This window comes from Rhinolophus hipposideros (assembly GCF_964194185.1).
Source record: "Rhinolophus hipposideros genome assembly, chromosome: 20".
In the NCBI taxonomy this organism is placed as follows: Eukaryota; Metazoa; Chordata; class Mammalia; order Chiroptera; family Rhinolophidae; genus Rhinolophus; species Rhinolophus hipposideros.
This window is the reverse complement of record NC_138066.1, coordinates 7,841,563-7,856,717: the sequence shown is the minus strand read 5'-3', so window position 1 is coordinate 7,856,717 and position 15,155 is coordinate 7,841,563. Positions and strand designations below refer to the sequence as shown.

The 15,155-nt window shown below is 48.0% G+C and overlaps 1 protein-coding gene across 1 annotated transcript; it reads right to left on the bottom strand.

Moving 5' to 3' along the window:
• Positions 1-14,518: 14,518 nt before the first annotated feature.
• On the bottom strand, positions 14,519-14,758 carry TMEM238L (transmembrane protein 238 like; the record flags this gene model as incomplete). Its single annotated transcript, XM_081027983.1, has 1 exon — positions 14,519-14,758. The coding sequence occupies one exon, from the start codon at positions 14,756-14,758 to the stop codon at positions 14,519-14,521; it is 240 nt and encodes a 79-aa protein (XP_080884109.1).
• Positions 14,759-15,155: the final 397 nt, after the last annotated feature.

Here is a 15,155-nt window from a genome sequence, read left to right as displayed (position 1 = left end):
GCAGGAGCTGGAAGGAGCTGAAGCAGCAGCCAGCTGCCAGGCCTCAGGCCTCACCTGATTCAGTTTGTGAGATACCCTTTGGGGATGCCCAGAAACAGAGGGAGAGTGGAGTTCATGGAAGGGGCAAAGACCTGAGTGGGCTGAGGTTGGGGGTTGAGCGGCAAGAGCCTGCAAGCACTTTGTGTGTTGTTTTACTGTTTTCTCGCACTACCTTCGTTAGGCAGCTGAGGTCTGAAGTCTCTCCTTCCATTTGTTCCTCCCCAGATCCCTAGGGGTTTATGGTGGTTGTAATGGATTGTTTTAAATGTTTCAGATACTCTAATGGAAATCCTAATACCTCTGTTTTCTGCTTTTTGCATATCCAGTTATGGATGTGATTGATGAATAAATCATGGGGAAATGAATTAATTATTTCTTAATGATTAGTCTTCTCTTTGGCAGACAACATATTTCAAGACAAGCGAGATTTGGGAGAAAAGTAATAAAGGAGTCACTTGATGTTGAATCAGTTGGGAAGTAACACAGATCAGAGGCTTCGTAGGATTCTTTCCAGCCCCCAAACCCTTCCAGTGAAAGGCTGCACTGGTACCACCAGGGGCTGTGGTACCAGTGGTACAGCGGGAATGACGGAGGAGAAAGGTGATGTTACAGCCATTTCCTCCCATCTCTGCAGATTCAGGAAGTCACTAGGTCAAGAGCAAGAGGTGGTCTGTGTGAGAGTCATGTTAGGGAGAACCCATTCTCTCTCTTCTGAGTCAGGACGCCCAAGGCAGAAATTCCCAAACACTGGAAAAACCCAGGATCTAAGGGCAGCATGCCTGCTTAAATTAATAGAACTTTTCAGCCCAGTGATTCTCAAATTATAATGCACATCAGAATCACTGGGAGGACTTTTTTAAAAGCAGACAAATGAGCCCAACTCCCAGAGTTTCTGGTTCTGAATGTCTGGGGTGAGCCCAAGAATTTGTATGTGTAACAGTACCAGGTGATACTGCGGCTACTGGTCCACTTTAACAAACACTTTCTCTCCCCCCTCCCCATTTGCTCCCATCTCAGTTTCCCTCTTCTGTGGCTTTTCTATCACCCGGCACCATCTTCCCCCCAACTGAGACAGGTTAGCTAGCAAGTCCCTAGGTAGACAGGGAGGTCCCTGGTGAAATAAATAAAGATAGCCATATCCTGAAATCCAGGTTTTGAAATCACTCCTTTGCTCCAGAACATAATGTAATAAGGCCTTGAGGTTAATCATAAAATTCCTTTTGGCCTGACAAACGGAGCAGATCTGATAGATAAGTGGGTTATTTTGCTAATTCCTTCAGGATGGGCAAGTAGAACAAACCTGGTAGACGAATTTCATTAGAAGGCGCCAGTTCCCTTCTTCAAACAGCTCCCCTTCCCCAAACAGGCAAGGGAAGGTATAAAAGTAAGAGCTTTTGTCTCAGTCACAGGGCACCCCCATTCGGGACCCCCTCCTGCTCGGGAGCTCTGACCCTTTGCTTTCAATAAACTATCTTCTTTTTAAAACTCTTTGCCTCTCCTGGGTCCGTGTTTCCATTTTTCTGTGTTGATCCTGGCTGTCACTCACTTCAAGTCCCCTACATCATTTGGGGACTCACAGAGACATATTCCTCCTTCACAACCATCTCACTCCCTCGATGCCTTTCACTCCTTATTCCCTAGGCTCGGCCTGCCTTCTCCCTCCTTTTTAGTATACCAGCTCCAGCAAACTCCCACTCCTGACTTTCTTCCTAACAATGGGAAATTTGATTTTCTTGGAAACCCAAATGCAGGTGAGAGAGGAATAAAAACCAGTCCATCCCCCAGGCCAGCAAAGGACACTAGTGGCAGGTGATTTGGGACAGTATGGGCTGGTCAGACTCACGGTTGGTCACAGCTGACAGAACCACCTGGGGCTGGTGTAGCCTGGCCAGGACTCCATGTGACAGTAGGCAAGGTGTGCTTTCCTGCACCCTGGGAGACACTGGGGATGGGATCACCCAGAGGGCAGCCTCCAAGCACAAGTTCAGCTTCAAAGATCCTTTCCAACAGAAGTTGTCAGACTTGAATGTGCATGCAGCAGAAGCCCGTGGAGGCTGTTAAATGCAATCGCTGGGCCCCATCCCCAAAGCCTCTTATTTTGTAGGTCTGGGATTGGAGCCCCTAGGGCCCAAGTGGACAAACTGGGATGAGTTGCTCATTCTACTAGGGCTGGAGATGGTGTCATTCCAAAAGTTCCCAAGTGAGGCTGTCACTGCAGGTCCCAGAACTGCACTTTGAGAATTATTGCTTCATTGTTCCCAGATATCTGGAGCTGGGGGTTGTGTCCTGGACTCTTCAGAAAGAGAGGCTCTGAGAAGTGGCCAGGATTCAGATTCTGGAGAGCTGCAGTCAGGAGGTAGATGTGGACATGGGAACTTTGAGCAGAGTCTGAAATTGATGAAGAAAAGGAGGGCTGGTCGTAAAGAGGGGGTCAGGTGAAAGGACATCGGGGCTAGGGCTGTGTGTGGGGTGGAAATGCCCCAGGGAACAGAACCCGGAGGGCCTCACCCTCCCTACTATGGCCCTGGCCTGCAGCTGGGGCTAGAAGTGAAGCAGGTGACGAGGAAAAAGGGCTGCTCAGTGGCTGGGGGCTAATGCAGAAACAGCTTGGGGAAGGAGAAGCAAGGAAAGAAAGACATGGAGCTACTTGTCAACGGGGTACCTGTAATTTGGAAGCAGAGTCAGGCCAGATTCAGCAAATATAGAGTCTGTATGGTAATTCTTTCTTTGCATGCTGACTCAGGGAGTTTGGGGGCACATAGCCCAGCAGGGTGGGGCATTGCAGAAATGGGGGTGGGTGGGAATCTGTACCTCATTTCCCCTTCTCTTTCCTGAAAATTACCAACATCAGATGCTAAAACATCTCGCAGTAGGGTCAGTCCTTGTGATCCAGGGTGAGTGAGGCCAGAGGGGAATATTTGCTGAATAAAGGAATGAAGGAAAGAATGAATTGTGGCTGCTGTGAAGTCTGCGACAACTACCCCAGGACTTCCCATGTGTTGTCGTTGGCCATGTACAATGCACTCTCTCATTAGTGAAACCTTGGCATACCTAGGCTGGTACAGGTTTTCCCCACATCCAAAACTAGAGCATTCCTATGAAAACTTTCATAAGCTGAAGTGGCATAAAGCAAAGTAATTACCATTCATTTATATGAAAAAACTTTTTGAGTGTTTCCAGACCCCCGCATTAACCTACCAAATCATACCAAATAATCCAGAGAACATAAAATAACACTAACATAACGAGGAGCTGGGATATAATAAATACACAGCCTGTATAAAGTAGAAATAATGCATGTACCGTGAAGTTTCACCTATTAAAAAGACTCCTTTCTCCTTCAGTATAAGGTAACTTAATGGAACACCACACTTTGTACACACATCAATCCACTGACGCAGTAGACTTTCCATTTGATTCATTTTTGGAGGCTAAGCGACCACTTTGCTGCTAGCAGAACCAGTAGTAACTTCAGCAGCTTTCAGGATTCTCTCTGTGTGCAAATAGTACAAATGGTGGATGCAGGCAAATTCAGCGCTCACATAATGTCTTTATTTCATTCAACATGATTGAAATGCTTAATTACATCCAGTTGTACGCCAAGCCTAATAACCTTACGAGCTCTCTGAGGCTTTTCTGATACCTTAGGACACATCTTGTTAATGGACGCCTAAGATAAATTGAGATAAAGCGCAGATGCTCACAGACGTGGTTCAAAGCGATGGGGGCTTGATGCTGGGTGTAGTTCCCAAGGGAAGGAGCTCGGCTGGGCCAATCTTGCTACTCCTGCTGCATGCTGCCTCTACAACAGCTTGAACATGCTATTTTTGCTTTTAAAAGTGGGATACCTATAGTCATAGCAGTCTGAAACTTCCATCCAAATATCTCTGACAAGGAGTGACTTACTGTTTCACTTCTCTGCCAGACATCATTATGTCTACCAGGAACTAACACGACCCAAGCCTATGCTGAATGGTTCCAAATGATGAGATGCAGACCACAATATCACAGACAGGTTTTCCCCCCAAAGCTGCCTAATCCGTCTTAGGATATCCTTTTCTTCTCTGAGAACAAGAGGTTATTGCTAGACGAAGCAAGCTGAGCATATCTGGGTTAAGTCTCTGGTACCCGGTCAAGCTTGTCCGTCTGACTCCCTTTTCCCTTAGGGTTGGTTTTTACCCAGAAAGCTCTTTGGTTCCTCATGCAAACGAATTTCTACGACAGCCTCAACAGTGGTGGACTCAACTGATGATCCAGCCAGAATAAGCTCCCCTTTTCCCACCACGCTGCAATTTCACTGAGAAATGAATTGAATCGTAGGGGCTTCAAGGCTACTAACTGGGTGTGCTGCCGAGCTGGAGGGGACCCATCCTTCCTCCTAGGATGCCCATCTTCCCCTGGGTTTGTGGGTTCCTGTTGATCCTCTCTGCAGAAAGCTGTGGGGAGAAGCTTATTTGAAGTGTGGACTTGATTATTAGTGGCACACTTGCCTTTAAATAGCTTTCAATGACATAGATCCTGTAGTCCCAGAATCCTTAGGAGTCTGAAGAAATGACCTAAAATGCACAACTCTACATTTTGATTTCTACAAAGGGGAAAACCATACGTTCTAAGGAATTTGCCTGTTCAGGAGGTCGTGGAGGTCTCAGACGGCCAAGGCTGAATCACATTTAATCCTGCAATGGTGATGTAATTATTACTATCCCCTAATAGGCAAGGATCACCAAGAAGACCACTCCGCCTGCAAGTGGCTGAGTCAACTGAGTTCAGGTCACTGAAAAAGCCCAAATGCCCTCCAGGGGAACAGATAGGAGGAAGGGCCACAGAGACGGCCCTGGAGAGCAGTAGGAGGCTCCCCAGGCCCAACGCCTTGGAAGAACTTTCTGGGAGGATGAGCCCAGATTATCGCTAGCCTGGCTCCCCGTGGCCCTGTCCAGTGGAAATGCAGTCTTGCTGTTTCTTCCTCTCTGTCTGCCCCACCTTGCCTCGCACGCATGTGCTCACGGCTCTGGCATCTGCAGTGACACAGAGTAGCGCGGGGGCCTGGTCAGGAGCACAGCCAGGTTGAGGCCTGAGGCATGATGGTTCATGACTCACCTGCTGCACGGGCATACCTCACCTCCCCTGGCTGCTACCGGCTTGCTTGCTCTGCCTGGGGCTCAGCAGAGCTCTGCAGAAGCCAGTCAACAATTTATGGAGGGGAAAGGACACCTGACTGGCAGCTCGGAGACCTGGAGACGTGGAGACCTGGGCCCCCGTCCTGGATCTGCTGCTTGCTTTTCAGCTGCTTGAACTTGGGGAGGTTGCTTCACTTGCTAGCTTCAGTTTCCCATCTCTAAAATCACAGGTTGCTCAAGATCCTTGCTCTTCAAAATGTCCTAAGGCCTAGCAGCAGTGGTAATCACCTGTGAGCTTTTTAAAAATGCAGAGCCTCACTCAGGCCCTTCCCCAGACCGAGGGAATCAGAGTCAGCATTTAACAAGATCCCCAAGTAATCTGCATACAGTTTGAGCTGTTCTCATAACCTTTCAGATTGAGTTCCGTGCTTGTGGCCTCTAATTCTCTGCCATAAGGGGTCTCTGAGCACTGTTCTGGCAGCTGCTCAGTTGCACACTAAGTTTTGCCCCAGAGGGCTTGCCCCCAATTTCCACATGCATTGCCTAGGTGTGCCTTCTCAGTTCTAGCCCTTAATCAGGGCTCCCAGATAGTTGATGATAAATTCCAGAAAGCCCTCCTATGCGGACCTCCCTTTCCTTCCAGGAGACTAAAGCAAGGGCCAGTAAGTAATCAGCTGGAATTGCATTCAATTCATCCCCTACTTCTATTATCACAGATTTACTCTGCACTCATTCCCCAAAGCAGTGGACAGATGTCCATCCTGCAGAAGCATGCCCTGTAATTTGGGAGACAATCCAGGAGTTGAACAAGTGCACTATATGGAGAACCATCATACATGCATTTAAATTACAAGCTAACAGCCAGGTGAAAGAGACAGAGAGGAAGATGTAAGTAACACGAGAAGTTCCCTGAAGTTCCCTGGAGTGAGTGTGATGTGAGAGGTCAGAATCTGCCACTCCTGCTCTGCTAATCTCAGTTCCCCAGCCTCTCTCAGACAGAAACATATGTTCTGGGCTGAGTGCAATCCTAGTTTTTCAAGATTTGCATATTTTGAACAATGTGGCTGCTTTGAAAAAAAAGCCAACTATTGCATTTGGTTCTCAGCCAAAGAAACATAAACCTGTTCTATTTCTAGAATAAAAAACCCAACTGTGTTGGTCTCATGAAAAGACGTTATGTGGCCTTCAACACAGTATCTTCCTAAGGAATTGTTCCAAATGATATTGATTATATGTGACTTTTCCTTCTCTGCTAATGTTAGAACTTCTAGTAAGAGGAAATGCTTCCTTAATGTCTGGTCAGAAACACAAAGAAATGTTTAACGGGGAAAATCAATAGGATTACAAGTGAAGATGGTCAAAGAAGATTCTGAGTAGGAGGGGAATCTATTTTCTTCTCTTTTACGATATCTCTTCAAGTTTCTGAGTCCAGCCTAATTCTAAGAAGCCAGGCAGGTGGTTGAGCACAGAATTTCCAGAAGATTCCATGGTATCAGGATAGCCATGTATTTTTTGTATCACACCAGGCTCTATGCCTTGCTTCCAGGAGGTGCTGTGGCAAATGTAGAATTCCAAGATTTGCACAGAGGCAGGTTAAACTATTGGAAAGAGGATGATAAAACTGGGAGTTTGAGAATTTTTATAAGACCATGCAGACTCAGAAAACATGTTAGATCATGTTTTAACAAAAGGCCAAATTGACTTCTTTATTTAGGTAACTCTCATACCATAAAATATTGGAGGCAGCCTGTAAGAAACACATACATTTTTAGGGTGAAAAGTACAAAATTAGACCAGTGTAAATATAAATTAGTGAAGTAGGCCAAGCACAGGTGAAACGCCTGAGCCAATCTGATTAGCCTCTGAAGGTTGACCCTCATTGTTTGCTGTAGTTGGGCTGCCTTTGACTAGATGCAATTGAATTAAGATAAAAATAGAGTCCTGCTCTTAGGATCAAGAAATGAATGACACAAGGACAGCATAGCTGAGGCCATACTTGCTTGTCAGAAAAATGCTGGGAGGATTTCAGTTGACTAAAAGCTCAACGTGAGCCACCTGCACCACCTGATTGTGCAAATGGGTGGAGCTGTGTTATTATTAATAGTACTCAGTGGCCAGCACCAAAAGGGTCAGTCTCTCTCCCACAGCACTGGCTGTGCATTTGCTTTTGCAACCAACACATTGAAATATGCTCCCACGTGCCAACGGGATGATACCAAGAGATGGACAAAGTGGAGCGCTTCAGGGGCTCACACAGTCTTTTCAAAGAGCCGAAGAGAGGTAGCAACGATGCAGTGTGATACATCCTCTTAGGGGATCCCATGTAGCCTTTTATGCTTGGTTCCGATTGTTAGTTTTGAAAAGGACATTGACAAGAGGAGCAGTAGGGGACAGGGCTTCTCCTTTAGTGTCTAAGCCCACAGCAGGGTTGCTGCAGCAAAAACTCCAGTGAGACAACTTTAAGGCTTCGCAGGCCCTCAGAGACAGATGGGGCACCAGCAGTGGCCTCAGTAGCCTGGTGCAGGGATGCTGGACTTTTGATGGAGGCTGGAATCTTGCCGAAGTCTGGTATTTGTGGCTATTCGTGGGCATCCTGGTGTCTGCTTTGAAAGCCTCTGCTTTGCAGCCTCTAGTTCTTCCTGGACACGTTAAACAGTAGGCTGCAAAGAGGGCCATCTTCTTGCTTTGATGTTTCTCTGGAAGAAGGGACCTGTGTTGAATAAATAAAGATGAAATGGATCAGCTTAAGACTTGAAAATGTCATTTCAAGCCTGTGTGTGGTGAAACGAGCTTGGTTCTTGGAGTCAGCTAGACTTAGGTTTCAATTCTGGAGCTACCCCTCGACTGCACCATTTCCGTGGGCTATTTGTAAAACCACTTTGAGACTCAGTTTCCCATCTGTAAAGGGGGCATTTGAATCCCTAACTCAAGAGGTGTGAGCATCACATGAGAAAATATGTGATTGGCCAAGTAAATACCGAGGTGCTTTCTTTGTTCTCTCTCCCCACGCTTCTTTGCAGGCAAAGCTAGTATCTCTCTCTGGACTCGGGAGTCTGCCCCCCACCTCCACCTTGGACATGGCCAGACATCCCTCTGTTAGAGTTACTTCCATGTCCTCTTTTCCTCTCTACTGGCTCCTCTCCTCCTCATAACCATCCTGCTCAATTTTCTGTATCCCTTCCTCTGAAAACAATCATTCTTCAAACAAACTATGTCATCATAGCCTTACCCCGGTCACTTCATTACCAACGATTTTGAAGATTCATCTGCACTCACTCCTTATACATCTTAGCAGCCACTCGTCTCACTTTTGTCCCCACCATTTCCTGATACAGTCTCACTGCCAAGTCCAATCACCTTTCCTCAGGGTCCAACCATTTTGATGGCTCTGAGACTTTTGTTTTTATTTTCCATCAGTGTAATTTTTTTTATTAGTTTCAGGTGCACAAAACAATGTACTAGTTAGACATTTACACCCCTCCCAAAGTGATAAACCCCCAATCTACTACCCCTCTGACATCTTATACAGCTGCTACAGTTCCCTTGACTCTGAGGCTTTTAATAGTCAGTCCCTCCCACTGTTGATATCATGTCCTCCTTCATCCCCTTTGCCACCTGCCTGTTTCATGCTCCCTTATTATCACTGGGAACTCTTTGGCTCTCCAGTCTGCCTTCCTTCAAACATGGTTCAGCGTTTTGACTTCGGTTTCTATAGAAAGTAACAATGTCTGGGTCAGGGGTCAGCAAACTATTTCTGTAAAAGGCCAGATAATAAGTATTTTAAGCATTGCAGGCCAAATGGGCTCCCTGGCAGTAACTCAACTCTGTCGTTATAGCATAAAGCAGCCATACATGAGTGAATGATCCTGCCTATTTTTCCAATAAAACTCTACTTACAGAAACAGGAGGAGGGCCAGCCAGCTTTGGCCCATGGTCTGTCACTTGCCAACCCCAAGTCTAATGGAAAAAGTCTGAAGAATAGGGGCAGGTACACCTGGTTTCACAATCTGGCTCCATGACTCACTAGTTCCATTATGTTGGACCTAGACTCTATGCTCCTTCACATGCTTCTCTGTAAAAGGGGAATGATAATGATAATAATACTTTCTTCACAGTGTTGTTAGTGGGATAATGTACAGGGCTTCTTTCAGTGAATCTCAGGGTTCCTCCTTCTACCTTCCTTCCTTCCTTCCTTCCATTCCCCACTCCCCCACACCGGGTTTGCTTCCCTTTTTTCTCGACATTCTCACCTTCTACAAACCCATCCACACTCATGTCTGCAACCCTACCTCCATCTCCATGCCTGATCTGCCTTCCAAGTTTAAAATCCACACATTCAACATCAATCAGTTAGTTCTGCTCATAAACACCATTTGCATCTCAAACCATTTGCGTGTGTGAAGGAAAACACATCATTTTAACCAAACCTGTGCCTTCTCCCGACCTCCCTCATTCTGAGGATGGCAATGTTTTCTGAAACATTTGACACCACCATTCCCCTGTAGACCAGGACGGGATGTCTGCTGATCCTGTCTGCCCTCCACTCAGACTGCCCCGTTCTTCTCCTCTCCTTTCTGTGGCCCTCATTTCAGTTCCATCTCTTATCACCTGCCGCCTGAGCTCTCCCTGTCTGAATGCGCTCCCTGTCTCCTTGCCCATCCTCTCTAACCTGTTCTGTTCATGATACCAAGTTACTCTTCCCCAAGCAAAGCCTAGTCATGTCACTTTCCAGTCCCTAAAGTTATCAAAGGCTCCTTCGTGTTTTCCAAGTGTCAGAATCCTCATCTCACTTCCAACATCCTCCGGCAAACACCCAGAATACCAGTCATGTGCCTGCTCACTCTTTCTGAGACACTCTTTAATTTTTTCCATGCTGCAGCCCTTCCCTCTGCCTCTTCCCAAAGGCCATCCCTGCTGGTCATGTTCTTACCTGTGTCTCAGGACCCAGGCCAAATATCTGAAGCCACAGTCTCCTTCCCCACCCAGCTGGGAGAATCTCTTCCTCACCTCAGCTTTCAGAGCCCTGTGCGAGACGGTGCTTATCTCATGGTATGCAGTTTCCATTTTCTGTGTACTTTTTGTGAGGTAGTACGTACTTGCTTCATAGCCCTCTCTAGATTACAAATTTCTCCAGGGATTAGAGAAATGTTTGGCCCTCCACACAGCCCTAGCATGCAGGCCTTTTTACCTGGCTCTCCTCTGAACTGATTTGACAGCTCCCCCGGCCCCCTCCGTGGGTAGAGAGGAGCGTCCGTGTGTGGAAAAAAGTCCATGCTGAGGAACAAGCTTCACTTTCCAGGGCTCGAGGCTGTGAGCCTTCCACGCCTTTCAGCTTTGATTGCTGGGGAGTGCTATGTTTGTGTAGGTGTGAGTTTGGTATGTGTGTGGCAGGTGGGAGGGTGTGTGTGAATAGGATGGATGTGGAGTGGGCACTATGTGAGTGCTATGTTGGTGTGTGCAAAATATGTGTGTGTAGTGGGGGACAGATGCATGTGCTAGTGTGTGGGAGGTTGATATGCATGTCAGATGCAGGTGGGAGAACGGGTGCATGGGGCGGGTGGTTCTGTGCACAGAAAGTGTATGTGTTGGGTGTGTTGGGTATGTGTGTGTATGGGCAATGGGAGAGGTAGGTGTGCATGTAGGGTGTGTGTGTGTTTATGGGAGTGTGCATGTGTTCATGAGGTATAAATGAGGGCAATATGGGTGTGTGTCCATGAGGGGGATGTATGTGGAGGGAGGGAGTGTTGATATATGTGTATGGTGTGTGTGCGTGCGTGTGTGTGTGTGTGTGTGTGTGTGTGTATTTGTGGGGGAGTATAATCTTACATCCTCTTATAAAAGGACAAGAGTCCTCACCTGACTTTGCCAGGGGACCTTATCTATAAGAAATGCCCAGCAAGTAGAACACAGAGCAAACAAAGCTTCAGAAAATACAGCGACCAAGTGATAAAATCAGATGGCCTAATGTCTCCTTTGGTACACAGTTGGGCTATAAAAACAAGCCACTCATTCCTGAAGCTCCTGAAAGGGGTCTCTTTGAGGTTTAGTGGCCAGGTAGTCTCCAGAGAACCATGTAAGCTGCAGGCCGAGGGCTGTGGGGGGCCAGGCCCTGCCCTGTCCTCACTCGAGTTCTGTACCAGACCTCCTGCCAGGGATGTGAACCCCTTATCGCTGAGGTGGGGTGTCCTAGCACACTAGACTCTCAGACTCTGAAGGACGAGCTCGGAAGAGTAGCATCAGGCTCTGAATTCAAGGTGCCTTCTTTCCTTTTACTCCACTTGGAGAGCTGGGGAACTGGCAGAGCCAGTTACAAACTGCCCATAAATCATGAATATGGTTGGAGATTACACCCACGCCAAAGGTCACAGAAATAGGAGACTGACATACGTTGTTTTCGGAAATGTCTTTTAGCATCAGAACTTGTGTTTACATCAAGTCTTAGATGAAAGTTCAGTAGATAAAACCCTGGAAAACCCGGCTGTTCTGGGTGCATGTGTGTGTTGTGGAGTGGGTGGGGTGCTGGATTCCTGCCTGCTCACTCTCCCCCGACTCCAGCCCCTCAGGGGCTTTCACAGAGCACAGTTTAAGACCTCCCCCGAGGACCAGATGTCCTACTCTAAAGGGAAGTAAAATGATTGCCCAGGGTCTCAGCCCACATTAATCTATCACTCTAGGTCAGTCCCAGACATTGCAGGGGATGGGCTGGTTTGGGGACTGAAAAGATAAAGATGACATTTGCATGATAGCATTCAGTGGACACCACAGTAGATCTCACAACTTTTGAAGTCCCTTCGAACCTAGACAAAAGTCTGGTGTTCTGGGGCAGCTCTCCCTCTCATGTCTACTGGGAAACCTCAATGCCAGACACTGCCTTCCGATTGATCTTAATGCTTCTAGGATGTCAATCTTGGAGGACTGTGTCACCCCTCTGTGATGCCCCAGCTACCCGCATCATGACACAAGTTTATTTAATCATCACTGGTATAGTGCTGTACACATATTAACCCACTTAATCCGGACAACATCCTTATGAGTTATGAGTTATTATCAGCATCATTTCTGAAAATGGGTTATTATTAGCTCCATCTCCATTTTGCAGATTTGGAAACGGGAATGGACAGGTGCAGTAACTTGCCTCAGGTCACATGGCTAGCACGGAACAAAACTAGATTCAAACCGGACAGTCTGGGTCTTGGCCCGTGTTCTTTACCACTGGGCTATTGACCTTCTTTCTTTCCAATGAGAACACGACGTGCCAGGGCAAGGCGCCCCACACTGGGACTCCATGTTGTTTGGGCAAGTGACTTAGCTCCCGAAATGGGCTTGAACTGGTAATCATCATTATTATCATCATCATCCTGTTTACATCTCTTTAATAGCTTCTTATTGTTCTTAAAATAATGACCAAAATCCTTAAGAGGGCATTCAAGGCTCTGCCCGATCCGGAATCTGCCTACATCAGGGCCTTAACCCTCTTCTGCACTTGCCCTCTGCCCTTCAATCTCCCTGCTGTCTTTTATTCCCTGCTACCCCAGGACCTTTGCTCAGGTCATTGCCTCTCCCTGAAAGACTCTATCTTCTCTATTGAACGTTCTCATGGAGAGATGTTTCTTATCTTCCCAGTCTTCACCTGACTCTGCTACTCTACCTCCATTAGTGAGAGTATTTGGTTAACATCTGTCTCTCACCTGATGGGAAGCTCCCCGAGGGTAGAGACCTCATGTGTCTTATTTTTCACGTTATCTGCAATGCCTTACGCATCCTTGTGAGTGGAGGAGCAAATTAGGGATCCTTCTTGCTTTGACATTTCAGATGCTAATTATAAAGTGACCTCGACCACTACCGATTTGAGGTACACCAAGGTACTCCCAGATGGGACTTTGGGTGAGTTTACTCACCCCATATTTTATGTTTAGTCACAACACTTGACATGGGTAAGAACCACATTGTTTGCAAAGAGCCTTTACCTGACTTGTCTATTTGATTCTTGCAACAACCAGGACAGGCAACATTATCCTCATTGTACAGATGAGGATACCAAGGCTCAGAACATCATGTAAACTGTCCTATTTGTCACCCAGTGAACAAGTGGTGCTGCTCAGGGTGGGACCCAGGTGCTCTGACTTGTCATTTCTTTTCCTTTCATCTGCCAGGGACAGACAGGTTCACCCCACCCCACCGAAACTGCTTCAAACTGCTGCTCTTGTCTCTCAGTTCTGAGGGTCAGATGGAATTCCCCAGAAAAGACACAATGATTTTTTTTCTCCTTTTTCCAACCTGGCAATGACCTTTGTTCTTACACCCAGCACTCCAAAGGGAGTGCCCAACTATGCCTGAACGCAGGTCCCTGTCCAGCTGGGAAGGAGGGTATGACGATCACAGACCAACTGGGGCTTCCACTTCAGTCCCTTGGGAACAGCTGCCTATCTCTGATTCAGGGTGTGGGAGGCCAGACCAACTCTATCTTTTTGGTTCCCTGTCCATGTGAAAAATCTTACAACTATCTGCCTCCTTACAACTTGGTTACATGTGGTTAACCAAGCCACTGGCCTGGCTGCAAAGTGCAGCCCGGTCAATAAAAAATGGTCAGCCATGGTCTCTTGACTTCGGAGTCTCCCAGGTTGGCTGCGGGAGGTATTGACTGCAATGGAAGGGTACGTGAGGAAGATGGAGTGGGGGCACTGCTGAGAGAGGGGCCGGGTACACTAAGAGTGGACGCGGAAGCCAGTCCTGACCCTCCTGCATGTCCCATCTGGGCAAGTGCAGGGAGGAAGCTAATGAGACAGGCTGTTCTGGGTGGTTCTGCTCTGTTTCCTCCCATTGCAGCCCAGCTTGCATCCATGCAAGGGTACAAGCAACCATTCGGGAACTTTCCGTCCTCTCCCAGTGCGACTGGCTTTTCTCCCCAGCAGGGATTCTCCCCAACAGACACTCAAGACAGGCATTTTTCTCTCAAGTTCTAAGCTGAAGGGATAACTTCCTGTTCCACATGGCGGAACACTCCATGGAGTATCAGAAGTGGAAGGAGCTGTTGAGACCCTCTTTCTGGGTTCCACAAGAAAAAAGGTCCTTAGGGGACAAAATACCTGCCCCATGATCTCCTGGCCAGCCAGAGCCCAGGTTGACAGAGCCCGGGCTGGCCACTACCTTTCGTCGCTTGCACATTCAGCCTCTGAAGGCCCGTCCTGCCCCTGCTCACCTGAGTCTCCTTGGCCACCCCTCCAGGCAGGTCTCATGTGCACTCACCTGGTCCCTGGTGGAGCATTCTGAGCGGGAGAAGCAACATGTCCCTGCTCCTCTGACTGCCCACAGCCCCAGGTTCACAGGAAGCCTGCATCCCTCCTCCTCTGCTCACAGCCAAACTACAAGTCCAGTTTCTCAAGAGACAGCTCGATGTTGAGGGAATACCAGATGGTCCAGAACAGCAGGCTGAAAGCCAGGACCAGGGCCCCTGAGTAGACAAAGAAGTCCCAGTAATCAAGCGGGGCGAAGATGCCTACCAGCAGCAGCACCAGGCCCACGGCGTCGATCAGGAGGGCCAGGATGAGGAGGCAGGCACACCGCCCGGGGCTGCAGCTTCCCCACGGCCTCCCCAGGAGCATTGCCCCAGAGCAGGAGCAGCGTTAGGCACCCAGCTGCACTCCCAGAGGTGATTTGCATGGGAGGGTGGTGGCCCTGCCTCCTGCTGCCTTCCCTCCCCACGGGGTGTGAGTAAATGAGTGAGCAGTCTGTCTGTAAGCACAAGGAAGTACAGGTGGATCTACCTTTACGCTCAAGGCAGCCAGTGGGGCAGGATATTTCTTAACTATTTCATGGTTCAGCAGTGATTCTGACCCAAACAGCCTGACGTCACTGTTCATGGGACCGGCCTTCGCTGGGGCCAACCAAGTTACATGGCAGAGGAGGCGTCAGGGTGTCTTTGGATGGATTGGCAATGGCCCAGGGCTGGGAACGTGGAGCCTGCGGACCTGGAAGTGGGGCTGCCCTGTGCCTTGTTCT